General features: G+C 40.2%; 1 protein-coding gene across 3 annotated transcripts in view; it reads right to left on the bottom strand.

The window, feature by feature from the left end:
- Positions 1-20,500, bottom strand: part of POT1 (protection of telomeres 1) — a 62,518-nt gene extending 42,018 nt beyond the window's left edge. Inside the window, exons 1-6 of one of the 3 annotated variants that reach the window (XM_083463496.1) lie at positions 20,430-20,500; positions 14,726-14,798; positions 13,473-13,564; positions 6,449-6,553; positions 2,302-2,346; positions 1,272-1,322 (exon numbers count right to left, since the gene is read on the bottom strand). In XM_083463496.1, the coding sequence (XP_083319622.1) occupies positions 1,272-1,322; positions 2,302-2,346; positions 6,449-6,553; positions 13,473-13,520 (249 nt within the window). In that variant the 5' untranslated portion in view covers positions 13,521-13,564; positions 14,726-14,798; positions 20,430-20,500. Of the gene's footprint in view, positions 1-1,271; positions 1,323-2,301; positions 2,347-4,547; positions 4,700-5,651; positions 5,820-6,448; positions 6,554-13,472; positions 13,565-14,725; positions 14,799-20,429 lie in introns of those variants that run through there. The other 2 variants (XM_083463497.1, XM_083463498.1) reach the window with 2 other exon arrangements.
- Positions 20,501-21,446: the final 946 nt, after the last annotated feature.

The raw sequence follows: 21,446 nt of genomic DNA, 5'->3' as shown, positions 1-21,446 counted from the left end.
ATTTCAAAAGGCATTAATCTAAGTGAAGGAAAGAAAGAGACAAGAACCTATATCATAACCTACTAGATTAAATAATTTGTTTAATTATCCTCAACAAACCAAACTTCAAAACAGGGTAAAACCACAACATGTTTTGATTAAATCCTTACTATATTTAATAAGCACCTACTCATTTGTTGCAAATTCATCTTGTTATGTTCTCTGACATAACAAGCTAGCTTGGCCATTGAAGCAAACTCCTACATTTTCTCTCTGTATTTATTAATGGTTGGTATCGTTGCTGATCTCCATTTTTCTGCCAACAAAATTATTGTTGCCAACACCATACAATGACACAGATTCCTTATGTTGCTGTATAACTAAGCCATCTGTGTAGTTTAACAGAAAAAAAACCACCGGGTCCAATTGTAAGTTAAATGTTTCTAGTACAATAGCCCTGATTAATTTCCATAGTTTTAATAGTTATCACACATGTCAATTGATCATTTCACAGGATGTTTAAAAAACCCATTTGCTGTACATTCTGTGGTTGGAATATGTGTGTAAGCTACTTACATGAGAAGAGAAAACACATGGGTCCAACATATAGAATGAGAAAGCCAACTGATTTTTGATCTATGCCAACTGATTTTTGACACACTAGAATTTCAGTCTGGCCCTAGTGAGTATAGAATCTTGCCAACCAGTTGTACACATGTCAAAAAATCTGCATGGTTTGCCCTCTCCTGATACAGCATATTTGCTTTAATAAAGTTTTGGAAAGGCTGTTGGAACACATGAATTTTTGTACTTTCTCCAGCAACCAGCAGAAGGTGCCACAGGCATTTTAATTATTTCTGTCATCACCTTGTTCTGCTGGCTAGCCTAATAACAGTCATAATACTTGCAGACCACCTCCAAGATGTTCAGGAAATTAGCACACTTGCCAGAGTTTCTGAGCCTCTACGGCCTGGTGTATTTTTTATTTAGCGGAGCTGCTTGAAAAGAATTTTTCTATATACGTAAGACAAATTAAAGTAGCTGGAAAACACATTCATAAAGCATTCCCAGCCTCACCAGCATGTGTTTGGATTTATTCAAAATTTCTGGACACCTATTCTCTGCCTTATTCCTTTTCTAATTGTGTTCCCTACAGCAGCTAATGCAAAATTATTTTATCTATAGCCATTTCTACAGTCCATCTTAAAGTTGCTGTAAAACTTGTTTCAGGCACCGAACAGGCCTTCTGCAATTTAAAACAAAAATAAAAGAAACATCAAAACAAAACTTACCATGGCTACAGTTTCTGAACCAGTATTTGTACTGGATGACCTAGTACAAACCTGCGGAGAAAAACAGAACTGAAGATTGTTAGAACAAACTGGAAGACAATAAGGACAATTTCAGATTTCTTATTCCAATATTTTAAGATGTTCTTTGTTCTTTGAACAAATATATGCTGGAAGTTAATCTATTATGTATAGGTAACTTAAAAGATAGAAATAATAAATGTATGCATTTTTATTACATTGTAATTTAAGTGAATTATCTTATGTCAAACATATAGCAAATGATACCTAAATATTTATGTAAACCAACAATTCTAATCAACAAACATTTATATTTTTATAGACTACTTTATCTCAAATATTTGGGGTTAAGTATAAAAAACACACACAAATTAACAGAACAGAATAGTTTAATAATGCATATTTCTATTATGGCCAATATCAAAATAAAATTGAAGTAAAGAAAATTCACTAAAACCTCTCCATCCTTTCACAACTTAGCCCTGAGCTCAAAAGGGCAGATCAAATGGGTAGGATTTAAAATATTCCTAAAGGTTCCCAGGCTGTACTGGGATAGATTGAGGGATAATTCTTCTCTTGATAATTTAAATTTCTGTATTTTATAAAACATACTGCACAAATGTACTCTACGGCTTCCTAGGACCTAGTCTGCATGTCATGACAAGCCAGTTTACCTGGCTTCGTTTATGAGTTAATAATGGATGTGCCTTTATTCTGCCATGCCGGCCCCAGAATGAATTCTTCCCATCCACAGAGCTCAAACAAGCCATACTATGGCTTGTCATGTGATACAAACCCAGACAGTGATTTGTTTGAAAACAAACTATGGTCAAGGTTTGGATGACATAACAAACCATAGCATTTTTTTTACACTGTCGCGTGGATCCAAAAGAGAACTTCACTCAAAGTAGCTCTTTCAATTTAAAACAAGTCTTTAAGAAATGATATGAATTAATTTATTATCAGCATTTTAACACTCAATGCTACAAAGATATAGTAACAGAATACCTACTTTGTGGGTACTTTCTCTGGTTTTAATTTTCCTCTTCATTTTTATCTACAAAAGCAACAACAAAGTGTCTTCAAAACTACCCCAGCCTACAATGGCACAAATGAGAATCCCTCAAGAATTTCAAATTAGAATTTTATACAAATTGTGTGCATCTTATTTTTCATATTTCAGTTGCATTTGTCAAAACCACTTATCCTTGGGTAATTAGAGCTGCCTCTTTTTTTACTGACCCTTCTCCTGATCTTAAGAAAAGCTTTATTTACTCAAAATTGTTTCAAGCTGCTCCGATAGATGCGAGGGCAAGACCAGAAAAGAGGTGGCAACACTATCTGTAGTCAATGGAATTCTGCCCAAGGTTTTCACTCCTCGCTAAACACATTTCATAAAGATAATACACGAGTATTCATACTGGACTCATACGTTTTATAGCATTTAAGATTTGTGCAAGTTATGGTATTGATTTTACATTGGTGCCAATTTAATCACTATCGTATTAGAGATGGGCATGTCTTACCCAGCTGCCTGAATGATTACTGTGCTTTAGGGACTTCACTGAACTTCACAGATGCCTACATTCCCCGAACTATATTTTGTGCTTTGTGAATTGTAAAACAGCAAACTGGATCTTGTGGGTGCTCATGACTGTGAAACCAAATCCTTCAACAGAGAGAGAATCCCTTTTCCAAATCCTTTCTACTTTTGAACAGGCAGTTTACTTTGGGCAGCAGACACTTATCTGGACATCTGGGATGCATGAACTTAAGTACATGCCTATACTCTGGGCAACTTGACTGTAGCTGTAGTATTACCTTGTTATTCCCCCACACCTTGCAAACTGTAACCTGCTTCCCTTAACTCTCCATCCCACCCTTACTGTATCTGTATTGTTTAGAAACAAAAACTACCTTAGGGGCTACCCTTACCTGTCTGTCAGGCAGGCAAAGGGCCAAAACAGGCTTCACACTGCTACTGGTGGTCTTCCAACTCCCCCAGTATTCATGGTTTTATCTTATGAAAAGATAACATGTGGCTTCTCTAACCAACATCAACAATTCCCAAAGTAAGAGGTGCTAGAATTCCGGACTGCCTTTATATCAGACTATTTGTTTACGGGGGCCTTCAGGTGTATGTAAGCTGGTTGTGGTCACTCACTGGAGATTCTGCATACACTTACGGCTGATCCACACTTACTTTTCCCTGGAAAGAGCGGGGCAAAGGGTAAATGTGGATAAGCCCTTAAACTCACTTCACGTGTTAACTGTCCCATGGCTGAACCCTGGCACTGAAAATAGCTTAGCCCTGGTGAATGAATCCTGGTTTAAATGAAATAATGTTTGTAAGAACAGACTTGCACAAGTGCCTTTTTAAAACAATGAAATGATTAATATCTGGCCGCTTTTTTTAAGTTACACATTACTGTTGTAGAAAACATCACAGGGTGCTCCAGGAAATTAAAGATGCAAACCCCAGGAATACATCCAACTGTAAGAATCATTTTAAAAATAAAGGTTCTCCTAATGTTACATACTGCTAAGCTAATACAGCATGATTAGGTCTTTACTTCCAATCTAAAATGAACTTTTCATTAGAGGCAACAAACAGCACATGTGCCTTTCGTTTTTCTCGAAAAGGGCTTGTGAGAAGTTCCATGTTAATAAAAATAAAATATGACTATTAGCCTTCCCTAATCTTGAGCCCACAAAACATTTTGGACTACAACTACCATCATCCTTGACCACTGATTGTGCTGGCTGGGGATGATGGGGGCAGTAGTCCAAAATATATGGAAGGCACCAGGTTGGGGAAGGAATTTCAACCTAGTTATCCAACACCCAACCTAGTAAAGCTCAACAGGTGGAGAGGAAATGTTGAGGGAGCTTCACCATTCTGACATTCTGGTTGTCATATAGCTGATAAAGGCATGCTGCAACCATATCCTAATTATAATTAAACTACACAGCAAACAATGAACTAAACATTAGGTTCAAGAGAGTACATGACGAATTGAAAAGAAATTTGTCTCCCTTTGGGCATGCAGAATTAGTTGCATAGCTGCAATATCCGAGTTGCCTTTCAGTTTGGCAAATATTCTACACAAATTACAAAAACCATCCCTCCAAGTACTATAAGACGGGCTTACGGTAACATGACTTTTTGAGATCAGAGCTAAAATCCATTGACTATAGAAATATTAGTTCTCTTATCCATTCTCCAAAACAAAGCTATTACTATGTAAATATATTTACAGCATATTTGCTATCCCACAGAAACGTCACGAAGCATCAAAAAGATACGCTGCACTCTGCCAACTCAGCACAATCTCAAACTTTCCAAGTCTATGTCAATTCAAGGCTAATACTATTGGAAATCTGGCAAGGGGCCATTCCCCCTTAACTAAAGCAGCAACACTATAGATTGCTACTACCGTATTGGCTTGAATATAACCCTTTCCCCCCAAATTCCGACCATGAAAAGTTAAAGTGCGGCTTATATTCGGACATTATGGTATGCAGCCAGGAGTGCGGGGCAAACAGAGCCAGGAGTGTGACAAAGCGGCGCCCGCCCAACGCGTAGTTCCCTGTCCTCTCCCCCAAAGCCAGGAAGGGAGAAAGCGGGAAAGAAGAAAGGCCACCGGCAACGCAGCGTTGCTCCCACCCAGTTCGCAGCCAGAAGCAGCGAGGAATGGAGCGGATTATATTTGGATGGTTTTTCTTTTTTCCTTCCCCCAATCCAATTTTAAAGGTGCAGCTTATATTCAGGTTTGGCTTATATTCGAGTCAATACGGTACTTCAATACAGCACAACTGGATTTATAGGCCCAAGTCATAACAGTTAGGGTTCCCACAGCAACAGCCAACAGCCACACTCCCAGGGGTGTGTGCATATACGGTAAAGGACCCCTGGACAGTTAAGTCCAGTCAAAGCAACTATGGGGTTGTGGCGCTCATCTCACTTTCAGGCCAGTTACCTCAAGTTGAGAACTTTGCCCCAGGATTAGAATGGAAATCATGTGCCAGCCGTGCAGCGGCAGCAAGAGGCCCCATTAGCGAAAGCACGCCTCTAGTTAAGAACAGTTTCAGGTTAAGAATGGACCTCCGGAACGAATTAAGTTCGTAACTAGAGGTACCGCTGTAAATATATATGCTTCTGCCCCTGCTCACATTGCTTACCAAGCTCCCTGCTGCCATCACCCTCCTTGCTAGTCCCATCCCTCCCTTCACGCCTCACCCAAATCCGCCATCACCTCCTTCAGCCTCCCCATTCCTACAAAGCAACTCCGGCCTCTCTATCTCTGCAGCTCCGCTCCCTCAAGCCCTGCACTCCCTTCACAGCCCCTTCAAGCCCCTTACCTGCCCCAGCTCCTCTGTGTCCCTCTATTTCTGCTTTATGCAAACTTTTTGCTGTTCTTTAAAACTCCATCTTAAATCCTGCCTCGTGTTTGCTCCCCTGTTCTAACATCATGCAAATCCAGGATTGTGATGTGGCTCTACAAATCCTCCAATGGAGGCCCAGCAATGGCAGCCTTACATTTTTATGCAGAGAAAGAGAAGTAATAGGACTTTACACATTTCTAAAACTACCCTATAAACACTGCTAAAGAGACAGAGCTGTATGAGCCACACACATTTCAAAGCATTTGAGTAATGCTAACTTTCTTCCCTTTGGGCAGCAGCGGCCCGCGTAGTGTGTCAGATTGCTCAGAAACCCTGTTCAGCATCAAAAATAGTTTTCCACATGCCATGTACTCTAGGATTGCTGCCATGTGATTCTTTATCACTAGAGATAGCTCAGTCGGTAAAGCATGAGACTCTTAATCTCAGGATTGTGGGTTCTAGCCCCACATTGTGCAAAATATTCCTGCATTGCACGGAGTTGTACTAGATAACCCTTGTGGTCTCTTTCCAATTCTAAGATTTCTGGTGGGTTGCTGTTTGATACACGAATGCAAGTCTAAAGCCCCCTTAGACACTCAGCTGTAGCCAAGGGTTTTTTTCTGAATCCCAGTTATTAGTATGCTGAATGGTAAAGTACTTCTATCTTTTTAAGGCAGACCTTGATGTGCTTTTTAGTAATCCACAGCCTCTCAGACTCTCTTATTAAGAAAGTTTTGGAGTGAAGGGAGAGAAGAAAAGCTTGAAAAACATACATAAATAGTTGATCCAGCTTCGTCAGAGACTTCTAGCCGACAGCAATGCCCATCAGCATCACTGGTGGACTTAGCCATGCTGAATCCAGCTACCACTATGATGTCCTATAGAGAGAGAGAGAGAATGCATCATTATTGCTATTTGTTATCATATTTTTGGAGTCCTTAGTGATCAGATCATTTGATGAAACATTTCTCTGGATCTTCAGAAAATATGACAAATCCCTGCTGAGTAGGAAAGCCTCTGGAAAAGAAAAATGTAAAGGTATGATGCAACCAAAGTTTCAATATGAAATATTTATGTACAGGTCTAAAATTTCCACTGAAATGTGTCATTAACTTTAGCTGGGATAGTGTTTGGGGCAAACAAAGGCCTTCAGTGATCTCCATTGAAATAGTTTAAATCAAGAATTGCATGGGGGAATATTCAATGTTAGTCATATTTGGAGCAGACCCACTAAAATCAATGGACATATCTATAGATTTTAATGAATCTACCCTGAGCATTAGCTATTACCCACTGTCAAAAATCAAATGGTATCAATTATTTTAAAATTAATTCTTGAGATTCCAGCATTTGGACTAAATGACTCTTGCGGTCCCTTCCAACTCTACAATTCTATGATTCAAATTACATATTTTAGCATACACAGGTGTTCCAATGATCTGCAGGTCATCAGTGAACTTAGATGTTACATTACGAAAACTTACAATTCATCTTTCATAAGACTAGGGCTCCATGGTCTGAATGTTGCCAGTATTTACATAACAAAAGAGTAGCTAAATATTTTATCTGCGACAAACAAGAAGTTGATAAATCAAGAGGATCAATCATATGGAACTTAAATGGCACTTTTTGAAAAATGCACCGAAGAACTGGTTTCTGATTTCTGACTACTGGAGTGAGCAAAATGGCCTTTTCGGTACTGTGAAGATTGGGGGGAGGGGACAACAACTCTTCCAACAAAACAATATTAGCAAGCTGGAAAATTCAAATAGCTTGAAAGGTGATGAACAATCTAAGTCACTTATAGAAGATATTTGTTATAAAAATTCTGAGATGACTGCAAAACTCAATTCTAAAAGGTCTCTTTGCCAGTTGTATAAATCAGAAAGAAAAATAGTTACTGCAATCCCTCTGCTTCCTCCTATACAAATAAGGTATTTGCTCAACAGCCAAACTGACGTTAATGTCAAAGGATGTCATTTTATGGAGACTGACTTTTGTAATGGCACTTTCCATTATAGCATTTTTAAGTAGTGTGGGTTTTGTTTTTGTTTTTTAAAAAAAGAAATGTCAGTGATTTGAAATCTAAGCTGAAGCAATAATGGAATAACACTAGCATAAAATAGTCCCAGATTGGGGGTGGAGGTTATGTACCAGTTTGCAAGAATAAGTAGTGTAGAAAGTTATTATTCAAACAGGAAAAGTAAAATACATACACACATTTTCTGATTTCTACAGGAAAGTGACAAAGGATAAACTCTTTCTGTGCATGTTTTTTTTGAAGCTAATGTCAAAAAGGGGATGTAATCTACATGAAGTTAGGTAAATGCATCCCACTAAAATCAACATAAGTTCTACACTGAAATCTGATTCATTTCAGTACAACATAGTCAAACTTCACTCTCTCCGATTAGTGGCCCAAATCAGAAAGAATAGTTAGCAAATCACTATTACTTGATTCTGTTATTATGAGGTCCCTATCTGATCCATCCAACATGGCAAATGGAGACTCAGGAGGGTTGTGTACCATTTGCAGATTTTTAGATTAAAATAAAAATGGGGGGGATATGATAGAGCAGTGGTCCCCGATCGGGGGTCTGCGGACCCCAATGGCTCTGTGAAACCCACCCAGGGGGTCCATGGCACCATTCACAAAACAAAAACTACCACAGAGGGATAGTGGTATACACAAAATTCAATATATACTTATACCACACAGGGCTTAAACACAACACTTCATATTTGTTTTTCCAGTAAAAAAATTAGCTAGGCACATTTAGCACCTATTGGCCACTTGCAACCAAGTGAAGATGCCTGAGTGAAAGGATGGTGCCTGACAGCTCCACCATCTGGAGGTACATGCTTGGGGATCACTGCATCTTGACTGTTTTGACACACTAATACCACATCCTCCAGAATTCTATCAGTTACATTTTATCTGCACAATCATAATGAATTTCAGGACCCAAAATGGCAACTAGGCATTCTGCTTTGGCAACTGTAACCTTGGTTTAAGGAGCCATTTGGCACCTAGCTTATATATCTGAATTTCTAACACTAACTGGGGAGTACATGGTATTTAAAGCTCACTTTTAACAAGAACAGGAAAGAGAAACCCATTATCCAAAGCAAGTGTGAAAACCTGTAGCTTGGCAGATGTTTTTGGACGCCCAACTACAATCAGCGCCCGGTAGCATCCTCTTGCCAAATGTTAACGATCTATCACTCTCAAAGACTGGCGTGTTGAATAATCAGATTCAAATGTAGTAACGTATCATTTATATTGATGATTTTGGGGAATGAATAACAAACTGCAGAACTGTTAAATTAACACATCATTCAAATAGATTGTTGACTATGCAGATCAGGGAGAGGAATCTGTGGTCCTTCAAATGTTCTTGGACTCCACCTCCAATAATCCCAGAGAGCATGAGAGGGGATGAAAAGAACTGTAGTTCAGCAACAGCCAGAGGGGCCACAGGTTCCCAGCCTGCAAACATAAACAGAAAATGTGTAGAGAATAAAAGAGAATACATTTACATTCTGTAATTGTATTCCCAAGTTACTAAGAAACATGGACATAACTTTCAAAAGGCAAGCGCCAAAATTTAACTACTGCTTGGAGATCTTAGTTTCTTAGCTCAGGATCTCCCAGAAAATTACCTTGCACCAGCACCAACTGCAACTTTTGGTAAAGTACACTTGCAAGTTTTGCCCAGCTATATCCATTTCAGCTTGCCTTGCACAGGTAAAATTATTGACGGGACAGGCTTTGTTTAGAAAACCGTATGTGAACTGTGGCTTTCTCAGGGTCAGCCTTCTTTAGTAGAAAAGCAATTAAGAAGCAAGGCATCAAACTACTGAAATACTGTTTCACTGCTTTCTTGTTATGTCCAAACATAGCACCTTGTTTATCCCTATTGACTCAAAGGAGTTACAGCAACAATGCTGTTTCTAGTTAAGTCAAGCCAAGCTGGTGGCTAGATTTAAGTGCTCTCTCTCTCTTTCTGAGAGTCAAATGCCCTGTATATTAACACCTTCAGTGCTGGCCCAGATCCACCTGCTTGCTCTGAGTGAGCAGCTGGATATCTTTCGGCAGTGAAGAAGTTAAAGGTACTGGATTTTCCAGCATGCAGCACTTGCCATCTAAGATTGCAGATGTCAGCAGTTATTGGACCATTAGCAGTCAGGTTAAAGAGAAAGAAAGAGGAAAAGAGAGCTATCCACTTTGCCTCTCATCCCTCAGCTTATTACCTGGCAAACTCCAATGGAAGCAGGGAGGGGGGAAAAGAGAAGGTTGATAGACTGCACTACTGACAGGCAGGGAAACTAAGCTAGATACCTGAGAAAATGAAACTGAGCACAGGGAATTGCAATGCAAGTTAAAGGCTCCTTTACCTTAGTTATTCCTGGCATTGTCTGAGTTTTAAAGTGCCGTCTCAATTTTGCCTGCGCCCCCTAAGTACTTCCAGATGGATGTGCTCTTCCTGAGAAGCATTTTAGCCTCAGCGCTTCATCTTTTGCATTCAATCTTGTACCAACAACACTCCCGTTAGCTTTTACTGCATGTCTTTTGTCCGTGTGTTTACTTGATTACAATAAATAAAAGAGCTTTCTGATTAAAGCTGAGTTTTTAGCAAACTGCGGCACTATGATTGCTCTTTTTGCTACTTCAGCAGTCTCTGGTGATATTCTTTTAAATGACTGAAAACCCCAAACCTTAATGTTTTCTGGGGTGGGTGGGAGACTGCTAACTTAAGTGATACAGGCAGATTCAATTGTTTAAAAAGGCTTAGAACAAATTCCAACAAAGCTTAATGTGCAATGGAATTACCAGGGTGCAATGAATTTTATTCTGTACCACCATTTTGTGAGGGGGGCAGGGGAGTTAGTTATGCCACTGCTCCATCTTCCTTTCAATAAAAAATGAGAAATAACTCTGTAACAAAACAACTAAAAAATCCATGGGTAAAGTTTCTTACATTTGAACCACAACCTGCCTTTAAGAAATGGGGAGGGAAAACCTTAAGCATTTGTGGACAATCTTACTTAGTTATCAAAAAGGGACCTAACTCAGGCACAATATCTGCTTGATATTTCAAAGAAGCGATTTTAAACTGTCTTTGGCTAATTAAACAATCTGGCCGTTTAAACTGGGGTGTGTGTGTGTGTGTGTGTGTGTGTGTGTGTGTGTGTGCTTGCTACCATGGTTTGTATTTTTGTGTTTTTATAATGTAAACCACCCTGTGATCCTCGGATGATGGGCAGTATAGAAATTGAAAGAATGAGTGGAGGAATCTCCAATGAACTCAATATGGCATATGTTCCAAAGAGACACACACAGGACTGCAATATACATTTCTAAAATTGGTGTAAAGTAAGTCGTAAACCAAAAGAGCTATGCTCCTGGATATTTCATTCCTGTTCCAGCATTTTGAGATGTTACTGCATGCACAAGTTCTTGCAGCTTGGTTGCTAAGTCAGGGTTGGACAGCTGACTAGACTAAATCTCCCAATTTAATGGGGATAAATTTTATACTGGTGCAGAATGAAGTAGTTCAGAATGTAATCTATTTTTTTTTAAGTTTTACACCAGAATGGCTCCGCAACTTGAGTGTATAGTACACGAAGAATGGTGCTTTTGCTCTTGGCACTAAATTATGAAATGCACCCATTACCAATACAGAAATTCATAACACCAGCATATCTTGTACATATGCTTAATATGCAAGCATCAAGCACATTTGGTGCCATATACAGTAATTTTTTGAAAATAGTGGTATTCATAGGAGCAACATAATATGCATATACCCTTTTCTATGTTACCGTTTACGTCTCCCATTGGGGAACCCCAAATTCCTTGCATCGCAATTTACTATTTAAATCAATGACTTTTTAAAAGAAAGTTCAACAGGCTTGCTAAAATGGCCTGATCACTAAATTTTGTGTTTTTTAAAGGAACTGAGATTATCCTCCCTCTATCATATTCATAGTAAGCCTCTTAAAAACCAAACACAAGTCCACATAACCACGGCTCAAGACACAAGGGAGGTGTGAATACTCTGATGCTAGTTCAACTCTGTTTGAAGTTTACAGCTCAAGGGCTGTAGTTTCCAGTACAGGTCCTCAGTACTGATCTCTGTGATCTCCTAATTGGTGCTTTGGGCCTTGTTTTACTACTTCTCCTTTTATCAAGAAGGGTGCAAAGCGCTAATTAAGTTTCAGACACTTTAAACGATGTGGTAGAAGAGTTAACTTGAAATCATTTCTCAGTGCCCAATCTATACAATAATACTGGCAGGTAGACCACCACAACCACAGGGCCTCCCCTCCCCCCTTTTACACATCATCTGGTGTGCTGGGGTAAAAGTCAGCAAGCAAAGCTGCTCATTACAAATGGGGGAGGGAAACTAAATAGAAAGACAGAGGCATGACTGGTAATTACCATAAGTTTCAACTGGGCAGATAACTACAATCTTAATATGTTTACTTATAAAGGGCATTTAGGAAAAACGGAGTGTTCAGCTACCCAATACCCTTTTGAAATGTGGCTCTATTTGGGGAGGGAGTTATTATTGGGTTATTTTTCTTATTTTGATTTTATATATTGTGATCTTTTCTGTAAACCACCCTAAGACCTCTGGGTATAGGGCGGTATATAAATTCAATAAGTAAAGTTTTCTTGGGGTTGACCTACTGAAATTAATAGACCTAACTTAGTCATGGACATTAATTTCAATGGGTCTACTTTGAAAAGAACTTAGTTGAAGACTACCCATGGCTCATACTGGACTTCAGAAAAAGAGGCTAAATAGATATTCAGGCAGTTAAAGCTGGAAAACAGTTTTAAAGGCAATCCCAGTTGTTCCAGAAAGTGTAGATAATGGGTGTCTGCTGTATCTGAACAGGAATGCTGTTCCATGGAACAGGCAGCCCCACTAACCAGTGATAGAATCTCAAATATATAAGCTGGGAGCCAAATGGCTCCTTAAGACAGAGTTACAGTCGCCAAAATGGAACGTCTAGTTGCCATTTGGGGAACCAGAAGGACCAAAAGTCATGTTTTTCAATACAACTTTTTGGTTCTTGAAATTCATTCCAATTGCGCCATTAGAATATCACAGATAGAACTCTACAGAATGTGTTGCTACTGTGTGAAAACAGTCAAGATCCAAGGATCCCGAGGCATGCAGCTCCAAATAGTGCAGACGTTAATCAAAATGTGCCTGGCGACTTTCAGACGCTGTAAATTGAGCTGCTATGCATTACTGTGGAGCAGGCTTCTGAGATCTATAGGCCTTGAAGGAAAAACTGTCCTGCAGAGCAGATCTCAGTGACCTGTTGGGTATGGAAGTAACTACAGCAAGGGTTGGAAACTTGTGCTCTTCCCCAACCACTGGTCATGTTGGCTGGAGCTGATGGAAGCTGGAATCCGACAACATCTGGTTCCCTGTCACTGAGGTGGAAGACAAGAGTACTATTTTGAAGAGGTGTTTCTTTCTGTTTTGCCATTAGGTGATGCCATAGTGCTGTTCAAGCAAACAGTACTGTATCAGATTCCAGTGACGAAAAGAAACACAAATACAGCTTTAATACACGAAATACGTGGGTGAATAGCACCCAGGGATTTCGGGCCACAGAGGCCACTCATTTGAACACCAGTCAGCACCTTAACCTGGTCAAAAAGGCAGCCACATGCATTGATCGTGTAAACACACTTAGGTCAACAAGATCAGTAGAAAAACAGTTCACAAGAAGAAATAAACATCTAAGAATGAAAGAAATAAAAGCATTTACCCCTTGATGTACAACGCTGGCACAATCCTCTGCCAACTTCCCAAACATATAAGTATTGATAGCACCGGCCTTAGAACATGGGTTTTCTGACTCTGAAAGACACACAGGAACAGTGACACTGTAACATTTATCTGAATATACTAACGAAAAGCCTTGAAGCTCTGATTTCACAAGGGTATCGCAAATGCTGAGAGGCCAGGGACATTAAAATACACTCACGCCTGTGAGCTATGAAACTAAGGGGGGGGGGAATCTCTGTACATAAGGTGGCTCCCGAAAGGCCAGAGTAAGGACCACAAAATGAGCTCTAGTCTACCAGGCAATCAGTGAAGCACACAGCAGAATTCTGTAGTTGAAAGTCCAGATAACCTTGCTGGCAAGGACCAACATCAAAAGACAAGACGTATGATAAGGAAAAAAGGTAGAGGAAGGCCTAGCCTCTGTTGTCTATGCTCTGGTAACTTTTAGGATAGACTGCTGCAATGCATAAAAAGTAGGGCTGCCTTTGAAGATGGTTTGGAAATTACAGAAGGGGCCGAATTCAGCAGTGAGATGGCAAGATGGCAAGCTTCCAATTCATTTCCTGGCTTGATTGAAAGTGCTGGTTTTGACCTATAAAGCCTTCTACAACTCAGGACCCCAGTAACTCCTGGACACCTCTCCTCCTATGAACCAACCCAGAGCAAGAGCTTATCATTCAAGGCCCTTCTTTGTGTGCCCCCTGCAAGGGAGGTATTGACAAAAGAGCAGGCTTCTCAGTCACAACTCCCCAGATATGGAATGCTCTCCCAAGGGAGCAGCCACCATTACTTATTTAGGCCCAGGCAAAAACATTTCTTTTTCAGTAGGCCTTTAGTTTTTGATAATCCATGGTCTCCTTAGTGGGATGGGATGGTTTAGGTCTTCCTTTTTCAAACATATGAATGCTTCAGATTTTGCTCTCTTAGCGTCATGTTGGTTTTACTGCATTTGCTATTCCTTTTCTGCTGTAAAGTGGTTTGAGGTACTTTGTTTAAAAAGTGAACGATAAGTTAAATAAATAATATTATAATTTGAAAAATACTTTTTTAGTTCAGAATTCCAGATGCCTCCTCAAATAAATTATCTCTCCCATTTGTAAAAGCATATGACACTGGGTTGTTGTTGTTTTTTTGGATCTTCCACTATATCTGTTATTATCCCCATTATTGCAGTCCCACAACTTTTGCCTGTGGTGCACAACTAGCACAACCAATAACTATATGTTAAAATACCTTGAAGTATAATCTTGAAGAAAGATGTCCCGTTTCCCACTTTACTTAATGGATAGGAAGCAGCAACTGTTCCCTGAAATGAGAAATTGGGGGGGGGGGTCCTAATTAGCAAGTCGAAAATATTTCCAATAGAAAATATCAATCATATTCATTACTTGCCCCAGACCTTTCGGATATGTGCATGATCTCTGCAACAGCAGCATCACATCAGGTTTTACAGTGGCAGAACAATTAGCAAAGTGCTTCATAAAATATACAAACCTATAATTGCTTTCTTCATCTGTATCTAACAACCTAACTGCAATCCTGAGCAGTCAATCGTCAGTCTCATTTTACAAATGGGGAAGCATGGCGGGACCAACTGCTCAATATCTGTCCGCTACTTTCTGGACCAAAGAATGTTGGTAGAACAGAGAGTCCTGTGCCTCTCAAGAGAGTCCTCAATAAGTTCCAAATAAATGGCAACATTCATTTTTATGGTGTGCAGCTGACCAACAAAAGCTAGGCTTCCAACTGCATGATGGCCACTCCTACTCCAACTACATCCCATATTCATTTGTGCTCTGCATAAAACATGACAAACTTAAACCCTCCTCAGGTGTTTAGCCTCCATTCCTAACCCTTGTGCCAGCCCCATGCTCCAATATCCCTGTGGGAAAGTCAGAAGGGACATTTTAAGCACGTTTGGTTAAACAAGTCTTGAGCAGAGGTGGGGAATCTGTGGCCCTCCAGAGATTGCCAAACTACAGCTTCCATCACCCCCAGCCAATAACTGCCAAGGATAATGGGAGGTGTAGTTTAGTAACATCTGGAGGGCCACAGGTTCTTCACACCTGGCTTAGGAGCTTCCGCACAATCAGGGATCCTGTATTACAGTGTTTCCCAAACACGGGTATCCAGCTGTTGTTGGACTCCCATCATCCCTAGCTAGCAGGACAAATGGTCAGGGATGGTGGGAGCTGTAGACCAAAAACAGCTGAAGACCCAAGTTTGGGAAACACTGCTGTATTATCACAGCTCCTGTGTGCAAACAGGCTTTTAACCTGGTCAGCTTAATGCCCTTTTAACCTGGTCAGCTTAATGCACCCTCCAGACCTTCCTACTCAAAGCAGGACAGTTTGAATGGATGTACACACCTAGTTGCACACTGTGATGTTAGGATGTGGGTCTAGTGCAGGAGCCCCCAGCTGTCTACACACTTTTTGCCCAAGAATTTTCAGCCTGAATGCCCGAAAAGGGTTTACTGGTCTTTCTTGCTCTGCATACCCCCCTTTCTCAACTAAGGATTAATTCCTGTGCATATGAAAAAACATGGCCCATCTGAACCTATGCCATGGCAGCCTTTAACTTTTAAGGAGTTTGGTGTTTTAAATTCAGTAAATGTTTGTTTATTTACATGAGCAGTTCTCATGTAACCAAATAGTTTATCAAACTGTGTCGTGTTTCAATACTGTTACAGAAAATATTTTTAAAAATCATTGGGCTGGATCTAGAGTCATTCTTCTGTGAATGGAAAGGCTCCTTCCCTTTGTGGGAGGAACATTTGCCCAGCAGTTCCCACTTAAAGTCCAAGGGAATTAATTTTTGCTGATTCACTCTGTAGTGACTAGCAAAACCTAGCCATGCTGTTCTGGAGGGTCCCCCAACAATCCAGAGCAGATTTTGGGGGGCAGGAGGAGCAGGAATGTGTAAAAATCACCTCCCCTTTCTTCAGCAGAGCATTGCATAAGCATAAATGCAACAAATTTGGGCTCCAAACCTAGCTTCTACATTTGGTCTCTCCTTCCTTGGAAGCTTTTAAGTAGAGGTTGGGTGGCCATCTGTCATGGATGCTTTAGCTGAGATTCCTGCATTGCAGGGGGTTGTACCAGGTGACCCTTGGGGTCCCTTGCAATGGTATGATTCTATTATTCTTTTATTAAAAATGTTTTATACAACTCTAAGATTCTATGATTTCTCAGGATAGACCAACCAAAAGTCCACAGTTTTAAGCTTGCCATGGTGAATTTTCCACTGCTCTCTGCGGATCATGATGCGCCCAACCTTTCATCCCAACCTTGGGGCAGAAGAGTGGGCAAATATGGTCCCTGCAGATCTGTTTCACTTTGTACTTGGGAGCAGTGTTCAAAATTCACCAGGCGTATTTCGCACCTGGCTGTCGGTCACTTGTGACCAATAAAGATGTCTGGGTGCCAGGATGGCACCTGATGTCTGCACTATCTTGGAGGTGCATACCTGGGGATCCTTGGATCTTGACTGTTTTCACATACAGTGGTACCTTGGGTTACATACGCTTCAGGTTACAGACTCCACTAACCCAGAAATAGTACCTCTGGTTAAGAACTCTGCTTCAGGATGAGAACAGAAATTGTGCTCCGGCAGCGTGGCAGCAGCAGGAGGCCCCATTAGCTAAAGTGATGCTTCAGGTTAAGAACAGTTTCAGGCTAAGAACAGACCTCCGGAACGAATTAAGTTCTTAACCCGAGATACCACTGTACTAGCAACACATCCTGAGAATTCTATCTGTGATACTTTTGCTGCACAACGAATTTCAGGAACCAAAAAGTTGTACAGAAACAACGACTGTCAATCAGTCTGGCCCCAAAATGGCAAATAGGCATTCTGTTTCAGCAACTGTAACCCTGGTTTAAGGAGCCATTTGGCACCTAGCTTATATATCTGAGCTTCCAACACTGCTTGGGAGTACTGCAAAAAAGCAAGGAAACTGTGGGGATGCTCCAAGCTACCCAATTCAGAATGTGGGCCAGATCCGGAAATAATTTTCCTCCCCTGGCTTGATACATGGCATATTCTTTGTCTCTATCAAGAATAGTGGAATTTCTTGAATGCTGCACATGTTATACACAGCTGAAGGAGTCAGGAGTAGTTAACAGACCTGTGTATTAAACTGCCTGAATTACAACTTGCCTTTTTTCCTCTGGCATCTCTGCTTGTACACCAAGGATATATTTGTCTGTTCTGAGCCTATGTATTACACGGCAATCACACTTGAACAACAGTAAATATGCAGTACAACCACTGTGATCATCATAATATATTTGAAAGCTGCTTCCAGGTAGAAAGCAGATGTGCGTCCTCCAGAGCAATCCCTGGCACATTAGCAGATGCCCCAATAACTGCTTCTGTCAAATTAACAAGAGCTAGTTTCCTTGTTAACCGTGTTCTTTGTGCCAGCCTTCCACAGTCACCTAGTTTGTTTGCTTCTTCAGGCAGCTTTCAGATGCATTAAATTCTCTCCTCACCATGAGGCAAGTTTCCTCGGAGGAAATTATCTATCACAATCAAATGGAGTACTGAACATATATTTTGCGCCAGCACCAGAATAACAAGAAATGGCCTCTCTTTGAACACAAACCAACTGTGGCAGTGATCTTTAACAACTTTAAACGGCATTCTCCCCCCCCCCATCTCCACCTCGGTGCCCCGTATCTATTTTAGAAATCAGCCATAGATTATATTCCTGTACCGATACATTCCACAGGACTGGGCTGATGACACTAAACACTTGGTTTCTTGTTGTTGTCAGATACGCCTTGACAACTTGGGGGATAAAGAACAACTCTCCTGCAGATGATCTAAGCTAAGATATAAGGGTTTAGGTGATCCATAAGGTACCCTGGACTTAAGTTGTACAGGGCCTTGTAAATTAACACAAAGACTTTGAACCTGGCTCAGTAGTAGATGGGCAGCCAGTGCAGATGTTTTAATAAGGGTGTCACATGTCATCAGCAGTGTTAGAAACTCAGATATATATAAGCTAGATTCCAAATGGATTCTTAAACCAACGTTACAGTTGCCAAAACGAAATGTCTAGTTACTATTTTGGGGTAAGACAGCTCAAAGGTCTGATTTTTCACATGATGGACCAACTGTGATTAATTCTCAGTTAAACATCTGGCTAGTTCAGATGATAACCCTGAGCTAAGTTAAGAACTTTGAGGACTTAAAGAAGAAAAGTCACTTGATCCAGGTCCTATTCAGACCTCTTTTTCCTAATGGTGACTACTCCTGCTCAAACTGCATAGAAAAAGCATTTTGGTTCCTGAAATTCATTCCGAAAGTGCAGATAAAATATATCTGATAGAATTCTACAGGGCGGGGAATGAGTGTGTGAAAACAGTCAAGATCTAATTATCCCCAGGCATGCACCTCCAGATGGTGGAGATGTCAGGCACCATCCTGGTGCCCAGGCAGCTTCAGTTGGTCGCAGGTGGTCAAAAACCAGGTACAAAATGCACCTGGCTAATTTTGAACACTGGCTGTTTAAATGCCCACTTCAGCAAGTGACTAACGTTTCTTGACCAGAGGGCCATATTCACTCTTGAACCCCCAGCAGGAGGACGGGACATGCATGCTGGCAGGTGTGGCCACAGTTAAAAAAGAAAGAAGGTTGCAGCCCTTTTTGCCATGTGTGGCTTTCAATCCAAGCAGAAGACGCACTGTATACCCTACAACCGTTCTCCATGCCTCACTGAAGGAAGGTGGAAGTGGCAGCTGAAACACTGATATGTTGCCAGGGTCACTGTCACAAAGCTCTCTTCCCAAACTGCAGCTTATTAATCGAAAACTGATATTGAGCCTTGGACCTCCTTACACCCTCCATACCTCTCCTGAAGCACTACATCCAAGGAATGTCTCCAATGTATGAAGATAACTACTGTGATCTTCAAGCGCTAGAGATAAAGAGGTATTCCTGGAGAAGAGTGTGAATTAAAAATACCTGACATCACAAAAATTCACGAGTCTTTTTAACCACCATTTTACCCTACATAAAGAGTAAAAGGTTGTATTGATTTTTTCTTTTGCAATCCTCAGTTTGCTGTGACGCGAAAATACAATATTTGGCTTTATGCTGTACATGGAGATAAAAGTAGCAAAGAAACAGTAATGATGACTGAATTGCATGTTCTCGCTGAAAAGCTTTTTTCCACAGCAAACAAAATTCAAGTTTAACAGTACTATTCTCAGCTTACATCGCCAAGTGCCAGTAATGATAAAAGGCTTTAAAATTAAATTCATCATCATCATCAAATTAAAGCAAACATGTTGAAGAAGACTGGTCTCATGTGTTCTACTCTGTAAAGTTTATACAAGAGGCCTAATGTACCATCAGCACTAAGCACTTGAATTTAGAACACATTTGTAGCCACAGATGGAGCAACACAATGTGTATTCCTTGTTCTGAAACAGCTACTAGACAGCTGAAAATTATTGCTGCAAACTGTGTTGATTTTATGTTGAGGAAGTAAAAAAGAAAAGTTACACTGTAGTGCAGTTCCTCCAGTTTTTTGAAAAATGTCCATAAATCTGGAAGACTCCATTGATTCTTTTATAAGAAAAAAGAACTCCATTAAGTCACCAGACTGGAAATTTTTTTATTACAACACTTTTTTAAGTTTATGCCTTAAATGAAAAGCTCCCAAGCCATCTATATTTTTCTTCCAAGTTTACTAATGGTTCCAGTAATAAAAAAGCAATGCTAAAAAGAGAGAGCATGCTATGACTATATAGATAAGACAAAGCACAGGATATTTTTAATTTTAGCAACACTCAGTTAATACTTTCAAGTAAGCTTATTCAGGATCTGACTATCAGAGTAGGGCAAAAGGAAGTGAGAATAGACAGGGAGCAGTATACAAATTTAATAAATAAAATAAACATTCACAAGTACAGTGGTATGTACCTCAGTTGTCAAATGTAATCTGTTCCAGAAGACTGTTGGACTTTCGAAATGTTCAACAACCGTGGAGCAAAGGGCGGTTGACAAAGTCAATGGAAAAAATAGAAAAACACACAGTGGAAGTCATTCGACTTCCAAGACGCGTTCAAAAATGGAAGCAATTACTTCCGGGTTTTCGGAATTCGGCTACCGAATCATTTGGCTTCCGAGATACTCGAAAACCGAGGTATCACTGTAACTTGTTACAATTTTTAACTGATTGAGAAGTGCACTTAAATTACAAGCTTCTGCTTAAAACGCCTACAAATCAGGAGTGGTTCACATGTATATATGGCAGCCTTCACATACTTAGGGTAGGAAAGATCAGTGGAGCAATTCTCACGAGTGTTCAACTAATGGAACCCAAGTTAACTTAAATCTATAAGAAGCTGATGACTACAGAAAGAAGGCAGGCAAAACTATTGCATAAAAGAAAATTTGAAGCAACTGTCACTGAGAATGTCACTAGATCTTGCTCAGCACTAACCTAGTGATAAACAGCTTTGTTGTTGTTTTTACCAATAAAGCGGTGTATAAGTTTTATGAAACAATAAAATGTTAAATAAATAACCTAAGAACAACACTGCTGGAGCAGACGGAAGGCCTATCTAGTCTAGCATCCTGTTCTCACAGTGATGAAACAGATGTCTACAGGAAGCCCACAAGCAAAAACTGAGCACAACAGCAGTCTTCCTAGAAATATGCAGCAACATAAAGCCTATTAAAGCTATTCCCATGGCTATAAACTCAACCGTCCTTTAAAAATAGCAAGAAAAGGCCATGGCAGTGCTACACAACTTGTGACCCATGAAAATGATCCCAGGCCCCAGTCATGTACTGCGGAAGGCAGGGGGTTGTTTTGCTATTTTTGTTTTGACTAGTTACATGTGTTTTTTACCTTGTATTTTATCCTGCGAACGGCCCTGAAATCTTATGATGAAGGGCAGTATATAAATCAAATTAATAACCAGTGCTTTTTCA

This window comes from Podarcis liolepis (assembly GCF_965112155.1).
Source record: "Podarcis liolepis genome assembly, chromosome: 10".
NCBI classification, from domain to species: domain Eukaryota; kingdom Metazoa; phylum Chordata; class Lepidosauria; order Squamata; family Lacertidae; genus Podarcis; species Podarcis liolepis.
The sequence above is the reverse complement of the archived record's forward strand: the minus strand, read 5'-3'. Positions and strand labels throughout refer to the sequence as shown.